The 19,642-nt window shown below is 34.6% G+C and overlaps 1 protein-coding gene across 1 annotated transcript; it reads left to right on the top strand.

Moving 5' to 3' along the window:
- The first annotated feature begins 1,915 nt into the window (after nt 1-1,915).
- LOC145248766 (uncharacterized) lies at nt 1,916-2,395 on the top strand. The gene has a single exon (XM_080110406.1). It carries the CDS (start codon nt 1,916-1,918, stop codon nt 2,393-2,395), a length of 480 nt encoding a protein of 159 aa, XP_079966532.1.
- The last annotated feature ends 17,247 nt before the right edge of the window (nt 2,396-19,642 follow it).

Below are 19,642 nucleotides of genomic sequence, written 5' to 3'. Positions count from 1 at the left end.
AAAGTGCCTATCATTCTACTCGCAACTGGCGAGGAAGGAATTCGTAGATACAACAGTTGGTCTATGTCAAACGAAGACGGGAGAGACTATCAAGAAAGAAATATACTTTAATACAAAGTAAACTATCAGGAAACAATATACTTGAATACAAAGACCGGAGAGACGCCAACAAAATTTTCAACGCATTTCTGGAGCAGCTGGAACCGGCAACCAACCACCGTATATGTAGGCTCGAACTCAGTAGATACCAACAAAAACCTACCGAGACGACAGACATATTTCTAAACAGGTGTCGCTTGCAGGCGAAGAAATGCGATTTCACAGCCCATGAAATGAACGAACGTTTAGAAGAAATACTGATAGCCAACACGCCCATACCGGACTTACAAAAAGAACTGTTGAACAAGCCGAAGGGCTACACAATAGAAGAGGCTGTGAAATTAGCACGCACATATGAGGCTTCAGCCGTGTATATAAACAAAATACACCAACTACATGGCCTGTCACAGATAGACACCATAAATCGCGGTGGTCACGAACGGCAGGAAGGCAACAGAAATACCAGCAACTTGTGTAAAAATTGTGGACGGGACCACCGTTTTGGCAAGGAGCATTGCCCTGCCAAGAACGACATATGCAGCTCCTGCGAGAAAATGGGGCATTGGGCCAAATTGTGCTTCTCAGCGAGACTCAGACCTAGGAAACAAGAAAAACCCTGGCACAAAAGCCGCAGCCAGCCAAGGCACAGACAACATGGAACAGGCCGAAAAGTCGACAGCGTTGCTGAACATGACGACCGAGCCACAACAAAACTACATGCGGCGATGGAGCACCTCACATTCAGCACTATTAACAGTGAACATCCACTGCACAAACAAAAAATAACACAAAATGAAGCGTTTGTCAATATCAACGTTATATTGACAGACCACCCAGGTACGCACAGCCTCAAACTGAAGGTAGACACGGGTGCACAGGCAAACACACTACCTTTACGCATATTCCGCAGTATGTGCCCCTTCCGCCATAAACGAAGACGGAAACCCAATACCTGGATCACTAAACCCAACGAAATGCATACTGACAGCATACAACAACACTGAAATAAAATGCCATGGCACCACAAACATCAGGTGCAAATACAAGGACTCTTCATAGCTCAACACTCAATTTTATGTGGTCAACACTCCAGGACCAGCTATACTGGGCCTGCCAACATCTGTAGCCTTCAACGTTGTGACAATGAACTGTGCCATATCCGTTCAGCAACAACCTATCAACAGCATAGATGATCTGATGCGTTTATACCCCGACAGATTCGACCGCATTGGCGAGTTCAAGAAAACACATAAGCTCACTGTCAACCCTAACACTCCATGCCACATAGACGCACCAAGAAGAACGCCAATAGCAATGCGGGAGAAGATCAAGGCTGAACTAGACAAGATGGAGTCACAGAATGTCATTCGTCATATTGAGGAGCCAACTGACTGGGTAAGCTCCCTTATATATGTAACCAAACGCGACAACACAATAAGGGTCTGCTTAGACCCAAGGGCACTAAACAAAGCCCTAGTGCGGCCGTATCATCAAATCCCAACAATTGAGGAAATCAATCACCGGTTTTCAGGTGCAAAATACTTCTCAAAACTGGATGCTAAGGCATGATACTGGTCTATAAAGCTTGACCAGGAAAGCCAGATCCTGACCACTTTTCAAACACCATTTGGAAGGTACTGCTTCCAACGACTTCCATTTGGTTTAAACGTGAGCCAAGACATCTACCAGAATACTTGAGAAGTGCACAGGAGCATGCGGTATAGTGGATGATATTGTTGTATATGGCTCAACAGAACGTGAACATGACAACAACCTAAGGCACCTCATGGAAGTCGCCACACAAGAGGGCCTCACAATGAATTCCAAGAAATGCGAGATAAAACGCCAGGAAATATCCTTCTTCGGAAATATATACACCCATTCTGGAATGAAACCTGACCCAGCAAAGGTACGAGACCTACAGGAAATGCCAGAACCACGCAATAAAACAGAACTGCAACAGTTTCTAGGTGTAATGACATACCTATCCCGCTTTATTAAGGATTTCAGCTCAAAAACCACTGTATTACGTGACTTACTTCACAAAGAGTCAGAATTCCAATGGGAGCCACACCACCAGACGGTTTTCAAAAACCTGAAGAGTGAAGTGTCTGAAACGTCCCTGCTTCACTACTTTGACCCCAAGCGCCCAATCTACTTACACTGTGACGCAAGTCTTCATGGAATAGGAGCAGCGCTTCTACAACCAGACTCAGCTGGCAATTTAATGCCTGTCTTATACGCAAGCAAGATCGATCGAGCGGGAACTACTGGCAATCGTGTTTGGCACACATAGATTCCACACATATTTATACGGTCATGGTTTCCAAATTGTCACTGACCACCAAACCTCTTGTCATGATCATTGACAAACCTCTCACCTCGGCTCCAGCTCGCCTACAACGAATGCTCATCCAGCTACAGGGATATAATTTCAGATTATCCTACAACAAGGGATCTGAAAACATATTGGCTGATGGGTTATCACGCCTGCCATCACCTGGTAATTCGGACCCTATCGATCTGGATGTTCGAGTTGACACCATTCGTTTCTCTGTTGACCGCATTGAAAAACTGAGAGACTGCACAACAGCTGACCCTGTGCTTAACCAGCTAAGAGATACCATTGTCATGGGATGGCCTGAGACAATCAAGCAACTGCCTACCGATATCAGAATTCTGGAGCCTAAGAGATCAGCTATCAATTGATGACGGCCTTATCCTTAAAGGACAACAAATTGTCATTCCTCAGACCCTCCAAGAAGATATCCTAAAGCAACTCCACACCGCTCACTTAGGACAGGAGAAAACCAAACTCCTAGCCAAAGACACTGTCTATTGGAAAAATATAAACAGAGACATCGAACAATTCACAAGCTCAGGTAGCATCTGTCAACAACATCAGCCATCACAAATGCCAGAACCTCTTCTGCAGTACGACATTCCGACAAAGCCATGGGACGTAGTTGGAACAGACTTTTTCGAGCTCCATGGACATCAATGGCTGGTCATAGCAGACTACTACTCCAAGTACCCTGTTATCAAACAGTTACCTGCCCACTCACCAAGCAGTGTTGTCATAAAAATAACGCAACAAACCTTCGCGAAGTTTGGCATACCGTCAAAAGTGGTTAGTGACAACGGGCCGCACTTCTCAAGCGCCCTTTACCACGAATTTGCCACAGAATGGGGTTTCAACCATCAGACCACCTCACCTCGAAGACCACAGGGAAATGGTTTCATAGAGCGCCAGATAAGGACCATCAAGACCATCCTCAAAAAGGCCAAGCAATCTAGGACAACACCCGAAATTGCATTATTGCACTGGCGCTGCACACCTATCTCAAACGCCATACCCAGCCCCGCACAGCTACTCATGGGTAGATGAATCCAATCCCCAATTGCAACAAAAATAGAAAACAACCACCAAGATCAGGATCAAATATATGATGCTTTTAAACAAAGGTAACACAAGCAAAAGAAATATTTTGACCAGCATGCGCTCAAGGAAGACCTACCACCTTTATATCCTGGCCAGAGGGTAAGAGCACAAAACCCTACACACGGAAACTGGGACTTAGCAACCGTAGCTTCTCAAGCAGATGGTCCCCGATCATATCTCCTACAAACTGCAAACGGATATATGCTACGGAGAAACCGGCAGCATATTAGGAGTGCTCCAATAAAGCCAACACCACCACAAAAGCCAAAGCATGTAACATTTGCAGAACCACCTGCATGTACAACTCAGTCTCCACAAAGAGACTCCCAACAATACACTCGCAGTGGCAGGATGGTACGACCACCATCAAAAATGAACTTGTGAACATTTTCTAGAGAAGTATAGCAAGCAATTCATGGGGCAGAATAATCCCTTGCTTCGCTGTAGCTATTCAGGCAGTCTACCCTGAATTAGCCCTTATCTTTTATCATATATTTAATATGCTCAATATCATAATCTTCATATTGGTAAAGGGGGGATGTAACGATGTTATCGTTTCGTTACAATCCTAGTTTTGTTACAACGTTATCATTTCGTTTCATGACAATCTTTGTTTTGTAACAACTACGCATGCGCACTGGAAATAAAGGCCTCCATGTTTTATATTTAAAACTAACAACACGCGTCTTTTCGTTTCTCTCTATTAACCAACCACACAACACAAGCTAACACAGCTTGACAGGCATCACCATTATCAAGGCCAATATGTCACTGGAGGCTAAGACTTAAAGAGTGTACAGCGGAAATTGGACAATATAGCAATTGTTAATAATGGAACTTCGGTAAATTTGTAAACTTATATGGAACGGCTCATCAAAAACTTGTTTACATTAGACTTGAAGACAGCCATATTGTAGTCAGCTGGAAAACGGAGAAAACGGAAGACAATTCCACAGGCGTGCAGTTCTAAGAAAGAAGCTTTGTTCATGGAATCTATGTTTAAGTTTAGGCACAGATAAAGGGTAGGGGAAATTGTAGATAGTCTTTTCTGCTAGACGGGTAATTCTTATAAAAGTTTGGCGATGTCGGACCATAGATTGGAGCTCAGTCGAGCACTTTCCATGAAAATAACGATAAAGCAGAGACAAACACGCAACATCTCTTCTGTTAGAAAGAGATTGAAGGGAAGAGAAAAGGACATCCCTTACGAGGCTACAAAGTCTATTTTGAACTCTATCAAGGCAGGATAAGTCCTTTCTAGCAGCTCCTGCCCAGATGTGGCAACAGTATTCCATCCTTGGACGTACCTAGTTGTTATATAGATAGAGAATTGCATCAGCAGTGAGATATCTACCGGATCGATAGAAGGATCCTACAATTTTTCTAGCGGCCTTGGCAACGGATTTAATGTACATGTTCCATTTCAGATCAGGAGTAAAGGTCAAACCTAGAAGCCTGTCAAAACATGAGGCCTCCACAAGATGAGAGCCATTCATTTCAATTGATGCCAGATGGGGAATATAATAATCTTTTTTATTGAAAATCAAGTGTTTATAAAAAATGATAGTTATTGATAAATAATTGTTTTTATGAAAATCAATTGTTTATAAAAATCGATAATTATTGATAAAAAATCATTTGATGAAAATCAAATGTTTATAAAATGTGATAGTTATCGAGAACTAATCATATTTATGAAAATCAAGTTTTATAAAAAAAAACTTGATAGTTATTGATAAATAATCATTTTACAAAATCAAGTTTGTTTTTTTAAATTAACAGTTATTAATAATCATTTTTATGAAAATCCAGTGTTCATATAAATTGATAGTTATTGATAAATAATTATTTTTATGACAATCAAGTTTTATATATTTTTCTCAGTAAAAAATTAATGATTATATTACGACTTAAAGTCTCCATTTCGAAATACGAAATGCAATCAGATACCAATAAACTAGATGCGGAAGATGTATAAAAGCCCCGCAGAGAATAGATTCATAAATAAACAGGATATTCTCCTATGAACAGAAAACAAGTTAAATTTAATTTGTCCAATGAATTGTAGCATATGTGGGGTGTGAGTCGGTATTCATAAATTGTTAGTCAGAATCCATCGATATTAGAAATCATGGGTGCATGTGCACATTGTACAGTGATTTCAGAAGAAGTTTCATAATTTGTTTTATTTTTTATGGACTTTTGTTATCATGTGCATAGGTGTTATTTCGCTTAACTCATCTTCTGGCCCTTTTCACGTAATCAAACGTGACCGGATAGGAATTACGAGTTTTGTAACTGTACCAGAGCAAGTCGGTATTAACACATCCGTAGTCGGAATCCGTCGATATTAGAGGTCATGGTTGCAATTGCAGGGATATCAATAAGTCGATATTAGAGATCATGGTTTCAGTTGCAGGGATATCAATAAATCAATATTAGAGATCATGGTTTCAGTTGCAGGGATATCAACAAATCAATATTAGAGATCATGGTTTCAGTTGCAGGGATATCAATAAATCAATATTAGAGATCATGGTTTCAGTTGCAGGGATATCAATAAATCAATATTAGAGATCATGGTTTCAATTGCAGGGATATCAACAAATCAATATTAGAGATCATGGTTTCAGTTGCAGGGATATCAATAAATCAATATTAGAGATCATGGTTTCAGTTGCAGGGATATCAATAAATCAATATTAGAGATCATGGTTTCAGTTGCAGGGATATCAATAAATCAATATTAGAGATCATGGTTTCAGTTTCAGGGATATCAACAAATCAATATTAGAGATCATGGTTTCAGTTGCAGGGATATCAATAAATCAATATTAGAGATCATGGTTTCAGTTGCAGGGATATCAACAAATCAATATTAGAGATCATGGTTTCAGTTGCAGGGATATCAATAAATCAATATTAGAGATCATGGTTTCAGTTGCAGGGATATCAATAAATCAATATTAGAGATCATGGTTTCAGTTGCAGGGATATCAATAAATCAATATTAGAGATCATGGTTTCAGTTGCAGGGATATCAATAAATCAATATTAGAGATCATGGTTTCAATTGCAGGGATATCAATAAATCAATATTAGAGATCATGGTTTCAGTTGCAGGGATATCAATAAATCAATATTAGAGATCATGGTTTCAGTTGCAGGGATATCAATAAATCAATATTAGAGATCATGGTTTCAATTGCAGGGATATCAACAAATCAATATTAGAGATCATGGTTTCAGTTGCAGGGATATCAATAAATCAATATTAGAGATCATGGTTTCAGTTGCAGGGATATCAATAAATCAATATTAGAGATCATGGTTTCAGTTGCAGGGATATCAATAAATCAATATTAGAGATCATGGTTTCAATTGCAGGGATATCAATAAATCAATATTAGAGGTCATGGTTTCAGTTGCAGGGATATCAATAAATCAATATTAGAGATCATGGTTTCAGTTGCAGGGATATCAATAAATCAATATTAGAGATCATGGTTTCAGTTGCAGGGATATCAATAAATCAATATTAGAGATCATGGTTTCAGTTGCAGGGATATCAATAAATCAATATTAGAGATCATGGTTTCAGTTGCAGGGATATCAATAAATCAATATTAGAGATCATGGTTTCAGTTGCAGGGATATCAACAAATCAATATTAGAGATCATGGTTTCAGTTGCAGGGATATCAACAAATCAATATTAGAGATCATGGTTTCAGTTGCAGGGATATCAACAAATCAATATTAGAGATCATGGTTTCAGTTGCAGGGATATCAATAAATCAATATTAGAGATCATGGTTTCAGTTGCAGGGATATCAATAAATCAATATTAGAGATCATGGTTTCAGTTGCAGGGATATCAATAAATCAATATTAGAGATCATGGTTTCAGTTGCAGGGATATCAATAAATCAATATTAGAGATCATGGTTTCAGTTTCAGGGATATCAACAAATCAATATTAGAGATCATGGTTTCAGTTGCAGGGATATCAATAAATCAATATTAGAGATCATGGTTTCAGTTGCAGGGATATCAACAAATCAATATTAGAGATCATGGTTTCAGTTGCAGGGATATCAATAAATCAATATTAGAGATCATTGTTTCAGTTGCAGGAATATCAATAAATCAATATTAGAGATCATGGTTTCAGTTGCAGGGATATCAATAAATCAATATTAGAGATCATGGTTTCAGTTGCAGGGATATCAATAAATCAATATTAGAGATCATGGTTTCAATTGCAGGGATATCAACAAATCAATATTAGAGATCATGGTTTCAGTTGCAGGGATATCAATAAATCAATATTAGAGATCATGGTTTCAGTTGCAGGGATATCAATAAATCAATATTAGAGATCATGGTTTCAGTTGCAGGGATATCAATAAATCAATATTAGAGATCATGGTTTCAGTTTCAGGGATATCAACAAATCAATATTAGAGATCATGGTTTCAGTTGCAGGGATATCAATAAATCAATATTAGAGATCATGGTTTCAGTTGCAGGGATATCAATAAATCAATATTAGAGATCATGGTTTCAGTTGCAGGGATATCAATAAATCAATATTAGAGATCATGGTTTCAAGTGCAGGGATATCAACAAATCAATATTAGAGATCATGGTTTCAGTTGCAGGGATATCAATAAATCAATATTAGAGATCATGGTTTCAGTTGCAGGGATATCAATAAATCAATATTAGAGATCATGGTTTCAGTTTCAGGGATATCAACAAATCAATATTAGAGATCATGGTTTCAGTTGCAGGGATATCAATAAATCAATATTAGAGATCATGGTTTCAGTTGCAGGGATATCAATAAATCAATATTAGAGATCATGGTTTCAGTTGCAGGGATATCAATAAATCAATATTAGAGATCATGGTTTCAAGTGCAGGGATATCAACAAATCAATATTAGAGATCATGGTTTCAGTTGCAGGGATATCAATAAATCAATATTAGAGATCATGGTTTCAGTTGCAGGGATATCAATAAATCAATATTAGAGATCATGGTTTCAGTTGCAGGGATATCAATAAATCAATATTAGAGATCATGGTTTCAATTGCAGGGATATCAATAAATCAATATTAGAGATTATGGTTTCAGTTTCAGGGATATCAACAAATCAATATTAGAGATCATGGTTTCAGTTGCAGGGATATCAATAAATCAATATTAGAGATCATGGTTTCAGTTGCAGGGATATCAACAAATCAATATTAGAGATCATGGTTTCAGTTGCAGGGATATCAATAAATCAATATTAGAGATCATGGTTTCAATTGCAGGGATATCAATAAATCAATATTAGAGATCATGGTTTCAGTTGCAGGGATATCAATAAATCAATATTAGAGATCATGGTTTCAATTGCAGGGATATCAATAAATCAATATTAGAGATCATGGTTTCAATTGCAGGGATATCAATAAATCAATATTAGAGATCATGGTTTCAGTTTCAGGGATATCAATAAATCCATATTAGAGATCATGGTTTCAGTTTCAGGGATATCAACAAATCAATATTAGAGATCATGGTTTCAGTTGCAGGGATATCAATAAATCAATATTAGAGATCATGGTTTCAGTTTCAGGGATATCAACAAATCAATATTAGAGATCATGGTTTCAGTTGCAGGGATATCAATAAATCAATATTAGAGATCATGGTTTCAATTGCAGGGATATCAATAAATCAATATTAGAGATCATGGTTTCAGTTTCAGGGATATCAATAAATCAATATTAGAGATCATGGTTTCAGTTGCAGGGATATCAATAAATCAATATTAGAGATCATGGTTTCAGTTTCAGGGATATCAACAAATCAATATTAGAGATCATGGTTTCAGTTTCAGGGATATCAATAAATCAATATTAGAGATCATGGTTTCAGTTGCAGGGATATCAATAAATCAATATTAGAGATCATGGTTTCAGTTGCAGGGATATCAATAAATCAATATTAGAGATCATGGTTTCAATTGCAGGGATATCAATAAATCAATATTAGAGATCATGGTTTCAGTTGCAGGGATATCAATAAATCAATATTAGAGATCATGGTTTCAGTTTCAAGGATATCAACAAATCAATATTAGAGATCATGGTTTCAGTTGCAGGGATATCAATAAATCAATATTAGAGATCATGGTTTCAGTTGCAGGGATATCAATAAATCAATATTAGAGATCATGGTTTCAGTTGCAGGGATATCAATAAATCAATATAAGAGATCATGGTTTCAGTTTCAGGGATATCAATAAATCAATATTAGAGATCATGGTTTCAGTTTCAGGGATATCAATAAATCAATATTAGAGATCATGGTTTCAGTTGCAGGGATATCAATAAATCAATATTAGAGATCATGGTTTAAGTTGCAGGGATATCAACAAATCAATATTAGAGATCATGGTTTCAATTGCAGGGATATCAACAAATCAGTATTAGAGATCATGGTTTCAGTTGCAGGGATATCAATAAATCAATATTAGAGATCATGGTTTCAGTTGCAGGGATATCAATAAATCAATATTAGAGATCATGGTTTCAGTTGCAGGGATATCAATAAATCAATATTAGAGACCATGGTTTCAATTGCAGGGATATCAATAAATCAATATTAGAGATCATGGTTTCAGTTTCAGGGATATCAACAAATCAATATTAGAGATCATGGTTTCAGTTGCAGGGATATCAATAAATCAATATTAGAGATCATGGTTTCAGTTGCAGGGATATCAACAAATCAATATTAGAGATCATGGTTTCAGTTGCAGGGATATCAATAAATCAATATTAGAGATCATGGTTTCAATTGCAGGGATATCAATAAATCAATATTAGAGATCATGGTTTCAGTTGCAGGGATATCAATAAATCAATATTAGAGATCATGGTTTCAACTGCAGGGATATCAACAAATCAATATTAGAGATCATGGTTTCAATTGCAGGGATATCAATAAATCAATATTAGAGATCATGGTTTCAGTTGCAGGGATATCAATAAATCCATATTAGAGATCATGGTTTCAGTTTCAGGGATATCAACAAATCAATATTAGAGATCATGGTTTCAGTTGCAGGGATATCAATAAATCAATATTAGAGATCATGGTTTCAGTTTCAGGGATATCAACAAATCAATATTAGAGATCATGGTTTCAGTTGCAGGGATATCAACAAATCAATATTAGAGATCATGGAATCAATTGCAGGGATATCAATAAATCAATATTAGAGATCATGGTTTCAGTTTCAGGGATATCAATAAATCAATATTAGAGATCATGGTTTCAGTTGCAGGGATATCAATAAATCAATATTAGAGATCATGGTTTCAGTTTCAGGGATATCAATAAATCAATATTAGAGATCATGGTTTCAGTTTCAGGGATATCAATAAATCAATATTAGAGATCATGGTTTCAGTTGCAGGGATATCAATAAATCAATATTAGAGATCATGGTTTCAGTTGCAGGGATATCAACAAATCAATATTAGAGATCATGGTTTCAATTGCAGGGATATCAATAAATCAATATTAGAGATCATGGTTTCAGTTGCAGGGATATCAATAAATCAATATTAGAGATCATGGTTTCAGTTTCAGGGATATCAACAAATCAATATTAGAGATCATGGTTTCAGTTGCAGGGATATCAATAAATCAATATTAGAGATCATGGTTTCAGTTGCAGGGATATCAACAAATCAATATTAGAGATCATGGTTTCAGTTGCAGGGATATCAATAAATCAATATTAGAGATCATTGTTTCAGTTGCAGGAATATCAATAAATCAATATTAGAGATCATGGTTTCAATTGCAGGGATATCAATAAATCAATATTAGAGATCATGGTTTCAGTTTCAGGGATATCAACAAATCAATATTAGAGATCATGGTTTCAGTTGCAGGGATATCAATAAATCAATATTAGAGATCATGGTTTCAGTTGCAGGGATATCAATAAATCAATATTAGAGATCATGGTTTCAGTTGCAGGGATATCAATAAATCAATATTAGAGATCATGGTTTCAAGTGCAGGGATATCAACAAATCAATATTAGAGATCATGGTTTCAGTTGCAGGGATATCAATAAATCAATATTAGAGATCATGGTTTCAGTTGCAGGGATATCAATAAATCAATATTAGAGATCATGGTTTCAGTTGCAGGGATATCAATAAATCAATATTAGAGATCATGGTTTCAATTGCAGGGATATAAATAAATCAATATTAGAGATCATGGTTTCAGTTTCAGGGATATCAATAAATCCATATTAGAGATCATGGTTTCAGTTTCAGGGATATCAACAAATCAATATTAGAGATCATGGTTTCAGTTGCAGGGATATCAATAAATCAATATTAGAGATCATGGTTTCAGTTTCAGGGATATCAACAAATCAATATTAGAGATCATGGTTTCAGTTGCAGGGATATCAACAAATCAATATTAGAGATCATGGAATCAATTGCAGGGATATCAATAAATCAATATTAGAGATCATGGTTTCAGTTTCAGGGATATCAATAAATCAATATTAGAGATCATGGTTTCAGTTGCAGGGATATCAATAAATCAATATTAGAGATCATGGTTTCAGTTTCAGGGATATCAATAAATCAATATTAGAGATCATGGTTTCAGTTGCAGGGATATCAATAAATCAATATTAGAGATCATGGTTTCAATTGCAGGGATATCAATAAATCAATATTAGAGATCATGGTTTCAGTTTCAGGGATATCAACAAATCAATATTAGAGATCATGGTTTCAGTTGCAGGGATATCAATAAATCAATATTAGAGATCATGGTTTCAGTTGCAGGGATATCAACAAATCAATATTAGAGATCATGGTTTCAGTTGCAGGGATATCAATAAATCAATATTAGAGATCATGGTTTCAATTGCAGGGATATCAATAAATCAATATTAGAGATCATGGTTTCAGTTGCAGGGATATCAATAAATCAATATTAGAGATCATGGTTTCAACTGCAGGGATATCAACAAATCAATATTAGAGATCATGGTTTCAATTGCAGGGATATCAATAAATCAATATTAGAGATCATGGTTTCAGTTGCAGGGATATCAATAAATCCATATTAGAGATCATGGTTTCAGTTTCAGGGATATCAACAAATCAATATTAGAGATCATGGTTTCAGTTGCAGGGATATCAATAAATCAATATTAGAGATCATGGTTTCAGTTTCAGGGATATCAACAAATCAATATTAGAGATCATGGTTTCAGTTGCAGGGATATCAACAAATCAATATTAGAGATCATGGAATCAATTGCAGGGATATCAATAAATCAATATTAGAGATCATGGTTTCAGTTTCAGGGATATCAATAAATCAATATTAGAGATCATGGTTTCAGTTGCAGGGATATCAATAAATCAATATTAGAGATCATGGTTTCAGTTTCAGGGATATCAATAAATCAATATTAGAGATCATGGTTTCAGTTTCAGGGATATCAATAAATCAATATTAGAGATCATGGTTTCAGTTGCAGGGATATCAATAAATCAATATTAGAGATCATGGTTTCAGTTGCAGGGATATCAACAAATCAATATTAGAGATCATGGTTTCAATTGCAGGGATATCAATAAATCAATATTAGAGATCATGGTTTCAGTTGCAGGGATATCAATAAATCAATATTAGAGATCATGGTTTCAGTTTCAGGGATATCAACAAATCAATATTAGAGATCATGGTTTCAGTTGCAGGGATATCAATAAATCAATATTAGAGATCATGGTTTCAGTTGCAGGGATATCAACAAATCAATATTAGAGATCATGGTTTCAGTTGCAGGGATATCAATAAATCAATATTAGAGATCATTGTTTCAGTTGCAGGAATATCAATAAATCAATATTAGAGATCATGGTTTCAGTTGCAGGGATATCAATAAATCAATATTAGAGATCATGGTTTCAATTGCAGGGATATCAATAAATCAATATTAGAGATCATGGTTTCAGTTTCAGGGATATCAACAAATCAATATTAGAGATCATGGTTTCAGTTGCAGGGATATCAATAAATCAATATTAGAGATCATGGTTTCAGTTGCAGGGATATCAATAAATCAATATTAGAGATCATGGTTTCAGTTGCAGGGATATCAATAAATCAATATTAGAGATCATGGTTTCAAGTGCAGGGATATCAACAAATCAATATTAGAGATCATGGTTTCAGTTGCAGGGATATCAATAAATCAATATTAGAGATCATGGTTTCAGTTGCAGGGATATCAATAAATCAATATTAGAGATCATGGTTTCAGTTGCAGGGATATCAATAAATCAATATTAGAGATCATGGTTTCAATTGCAGGGATATCAATAAATCAATATTAGAGATCATGGTTTCAGTTGCAGGGATATCAATAAATCAATATTAGAGATCATGGTTTCAATTGCAGGGATATCAATAAATCAATATTAGAGATCATGGTTTCAATTGCAGGGATATAAATAAATCAATATTAGAGATCATGGTTTCAGTTTCAGGGATATCAATAAATCCATATTAGAGATCATGGTTTCAGTTTCAGGGATATCAACAAATCAATATTAGAGATCATGGTTTCAGTTGCAGGGATATCAATAAATCAATATTAGAGATCATGGTTTCAGTTTCAGGGATATCAACAAATCAATATTAGAGATCATGGTTTCAGTTGCAGGGATATCAATAAATCAATATTAGAGATCATGGTTTCAGTTTCAGGGATATCAACAAATCAATATTAGAGATCATGGTTTCAGTTGCAGGGATATCAACAAATCAATATTAGAGATCATGGAATCAATTGCAGGGATATCAACAAATCAATATTAGAGATCATGGTTTCAGTTGCAGGGATATCAATAAATCAATATTAGAGATCATGGTTTCAGTTGCAGGGATATCAATAAATCAATATTAGAGATCATGGTTTCAGTTGCAGGGATATCAACAAATCAATATTAGAGATCATGGTTTCAATTGCAGGGATATCAATAAATCAATATTAGAGATCATGGTTTCAGTTGCAGGGATATCAATAAATCAATATTAGAGATCATGGTTTCAGTTTCAGGGATATCAACAAATCAATATTAGAGATCATGGTTTCAGTTGCAGGGATATCAATAAATCAATATTAGAGATCATGGTTTCAGTTGCAGGGATATCAATAAATCAATATTAGAGATCATGGTTTCAGTTGCAGGGATATCAATAAATCAATATTAGAGATCATGGTTTCAGTTTCAGGGATATCAATAAATCAATATTAGAGATCATGGTTTCAGTTTCAGGGATATCAATAAATCAATATTAGAGATCATGGTTTCAGTTGCAGGGATATCAATAAATCAATATTAGAGATCATGGTTTAAGTTGCAGGGATATCAACAAATCAATATTAGAGATCATGGTTTCAATTGCAGGGATATCAATAAATCAATATTAGAGATCATGGTTTCAGTTGCAGGGATATCAATAAATCAATATTAGAGATCATGGTTTCAATTTCAGGGATATCAACAAATCAATATCAGAGATCATGGTTTCAGTTGCAGGGATATCAACAAATCAATATTAGAGATCATGGTTTCAATTGCAGGGATATCAATAAATCAATATTAGAGATCATGGTTTCAGTTGCAGGGATATCAATAAATCAATATTAGAGATCATGGTTTCAGTTGCAGGGATATCAACAAATCAATATTAGAGATCATGGTTTCAATTGCAGGGATATCAATAAATCAATATTAGAGATCATGGTTTCAGTTGCAGGGATATCAATAAATCCATATTAGAGATCATGGTTTCAGTTTCAGGGATATCAACAAATCAATATTAGAGATCATGGTTTCAGTTGCAGGGATATCAATAAATCAATATTAGAGATCATGGTTTCAGTTTCAGGGATATCAACAAATCAATATTAGAGATCATGGTTTCAGTTGCAGGGATATCAACAAATCAATATTAGAGATCATGGAATCAATTGCAGGGATATCAATAAATCAATATTAGAGATCATGGTTTCAGTTTCAGGGATATCAATAAATCAATATTAGAGATCATGGTTTCAGTTGCAGGGATATCAATAAATCAATATTAGAGATCATGGTTTCAGTTTCAGGGATATCAATAAATCAATATTAGAGATCATTGTTTCAGTTTCAGGGATATCAATAAATCAATATTAGAGATCATGGTTTCAGTTGCAGGGATATCAATAAATCAATATTAGAGATCATGGTTTCAGTTGCAGGGATATCAACAAATCAATATTAGAGATCATGGTTTCAATTGCAGGGATATCAATAAATCAATATTAGAGATCATGGTTTCAGTTGCAGGGATATCAATAAATCAATATTAGAGATCATGGTTTCAGTTTCAGGGATATCAACAAATCAATATTAGAGATCATGGTTTCAGTTGCAGGGATATCAATAAATCAATATTAGAGATCATGGTTTCAGTTGCAGGGATATCAATAAATCAATATTAGAGATCATGGTTTCAGTTGCAGGGATATCAATAAATCAATATTAGAGATCATGGTTTCAGTTTCAGGGATATCAATAAATCAATATTAGAGATCATGGTTTCAGTTTCAGGGATATCAATAAATCAATATTAGAGATCATGGTTTCAGTTGCAGGGATATCAATAAATCAATATTAGAGATCATGGTTTAAGTTGCAGGGATATCAACAAATCAATATTAGAGATCATGGTTTCAATTGCAGGGATATCAATAAATCAATATTAGAGATCATGGTTTCAGTTGCAGGGATATCAATAAATCAATATTAGAGATCATGGTTTCAATTTCAGGGATATCAACAAATCAATATCAGAGATCATGGTTTCAGTTGCAGGGATATCAACAAATCAATATTAGAGATCATGGTTTCAATTGCAGGGATATCAATAAATCAATATTAGAGATCATGGTTTCAGTTGCAGGGATATCAATAAATCAATATTAGAGATTATGGTTTCAGTTGCAGGGATATCAACAAATCAATATTAGAGATCATGGTTTCAATTGCAGGGATATCAATAAATCAATATTAGAGATCATGGTTTCAGTTGCAGGGATATCAATAAATCAATATTAGAGATCATGGTTTCAGTTGCAGGGATATCAATAAATCAATATTAGAGATCATGGTTTCAATTGCAGGGATATCAATAAATCAATATTAGAGATCATGGTTTCAGTTGCAGGGATATCAATAAATCAATATTAGAGATCATGGTTTCAGTTTCAGGGATATCAACAAATCAATATTAGAGATAATGGTTTCAGTTGCAGGGATATCAACAAATCAATATTAGAGATCATGGTTTCAATTGCAGGGATATCAATAAATCAATATTAGAGATCATGGTTTCAGTTGCAGGGATATCAATAAATCAATATTAGAGATCATGGTTTCAGTTGCAGGGATATCAACAAATCAATATTAGAGATCATGGTTTCAGTTGCAGGGATATCAATAAATCAATATTAGAGATCATGGTTTCAGTTGCAGGGATATCAATGAATCAATATTAGAGATCATGGTTTCAGTTTCAGGGATATCAACAAATCAATATTAGAGATCATGGTTTCAGTTGCAGGGATATCAACAAATCAATATTAGAGATCATGGTTTCAATTGCAGGGATATCAATAAATCAATATTAGAGATCATGGTTTCAGTTGCAGGGATATCAATAAATCAATATTAGAGATCATGGTTTCAGTTGCAGGGATATCAACAAATCAATATTAGAGATCATGGTTTCAATTGCAGGGATATCAATAAATCAATATTAGAGATCATGGTTTCAGTTGCAGGGATATCAATAAATCAATATTAGAGATCATGGTTTCAGTTGCAGGGATATCAACAAATCAATATTAGAGATCATGGTTTCAATTGCAGGGATATCAATAAATCAATATTAGAGATCATGGTTTCAGTTGCAGGGATATCAATAAATCAATATTAGAGATCATGGTTTCAGTTTCAGGGATATCAACAAATCAATATTAGAGATCATGGTTTCAGTTGCAGGGATATCAACAAATCAATATTAGAGATCATGGTTTCAATTGCAGGGATATCAATAAATCAATATTAGAGATCATGGTTTCAGTTGCAGGGATATCAATAAATCAATATTAGAGATCATGGTTTCAATTGCAGGGATATCAGCAAATCAATATTAGAGATCATGGTTTCAGTTGCAGGGATATCAACAAATCAATATTAGAGATCATGGTTTCAGTTGCAGGGATATCAACAAATCAATATTAGAGATCATGGTTTCAATTGCAGGGATATCAATAAATCAATATTAGAGATCATGGTTTCAGTTTCAGGGATATCAATAAATCAATATTAGAGATCATGGTTTCAGTTTCAGGGATATCAACAAATCAATATTAGAGATCATGGTTTCAGTTGCAGGGATATCAATAAATCAATATTAGAGATCATGGTTTCAGTTGCAGGGATATCAATAAATCAATATTAGAGATCATGGTTTCAGTTTCAGGGATATAAACAAATCAATATTAGAGATCATGGTTTCAGTTGCAGGGATATCAACAAATCAATATTAGAGATCATGGTTTCAGTTGCAGGGATATCAATAAATCAATATTAGAGATCATGGTTTCAGTTTCAGGGATATCAATAAATCAATATTAGAGATCATGGTTTCAATTGCAGGGATATCAATAAATCAATATTAGAGATCATGGTTTCAGTTTCAGGGATATCAATAAATCAATATTAGAGATCATGGTTTCAGTTGCAGGGATATCAATAAATCAATATTAGAGATCATGGTTTCAGTTGCAGGGATATCAATAAATCAATATTAGAGATCATGGTTTCCATTGCAGGGATATCAATAAATCAATATTAGAGATCATGGTTTCAGTTGCAGGGATATCAACAAATCAATATTAGAGATCATGGTTTCAGTTGCAGGGATATCAACAAATCAATATTAGAGATCATGGTTTCAGTTTCAGGGATATCAATAAATCAATATTAGAGATCATGGTTTCAGTTGCAGGGATATCAATAAATCAATATTAGAGATCATGGTTTCAGTTGCAGGGATATCAATAAATCAATATTAGAGATCATGGTTTCAGTTGCAGGGATATCAATAAATCAATATTAGAGATCATGGTTTCAGTTGCAGGGATATCAACAAATCAATATTAGAGATCATGGTTTCAGTTTCAGGGATATCAATAAATCAATATTAGAGATCATGGTTTCAGTTGCAGGGATATCAATAAATCAATATTAGAGATCATGGTTTCAGTTTCAGGGATATCAACAAATCAATATTAGAGATCATGGTTTCAGTTGCAGGGATATCAATAAATCAATATTAGAGATCATGGTTTCAGTTGCAGGGATATCAACAAATCAATATTAGAGATCATGGTTTCAGTTGCAGGGATATCAATAAATCAATATTAGAGATCATGGTTTCAATTGCAGGGATATCAATAAATCAATATTAGAGATCATGGTTTCAGTTGCAGGGATATCAACAAATCAATATTAGAGATCATGGTTTCAGTTGCAGGGATATCAACAAATCAATATTAGAGATCATGGTTTCAGTTGCAAGGATATCAATAAATCAATATTAGAGATCATGGTTTCAGTTTCAGGGATATCAACAAATCAATATTAGAGATCATGGTTTCAGTTGCAGGGATATCAATAAATCAATATTAGAGATCATGGTTTCAGTTGCAGGGATATCAATAAATCAATATTAGAGATCATGGTTTCAGTTGCAGGGATATCAATAAATCAATATTAGAGATCATGGTTTCAGTTTCAGGGATATCAATAAATCAATATTAGAGATCATGGTTTCAATTGCAGGGATATCAACAAATCAATATTAGAGATCATGGTTTCAGTTGCAGGGATATCAACAAATCAATATTAGAGATCATGGTTTCAGTTGC

This window comes from Euprymna scolopes, chromosome 27, assembly GCF_053919585.1.
Source record: "Euprymna scolopes isolate OS-2025 chromosome 27, ASM5391958v1, whole genome shotgun sequence".
NCBI classification, from domain to species: domain Eukaryota; kingdom Metazoa; phylum Mollusca; class Cephalopoda; order Sepiida; family Sepiolidae; genus Euprymna; species Euprymna scolopes.
This window is presented reverse-complemented; position numbering and strand designations above follow the sequence as displayed.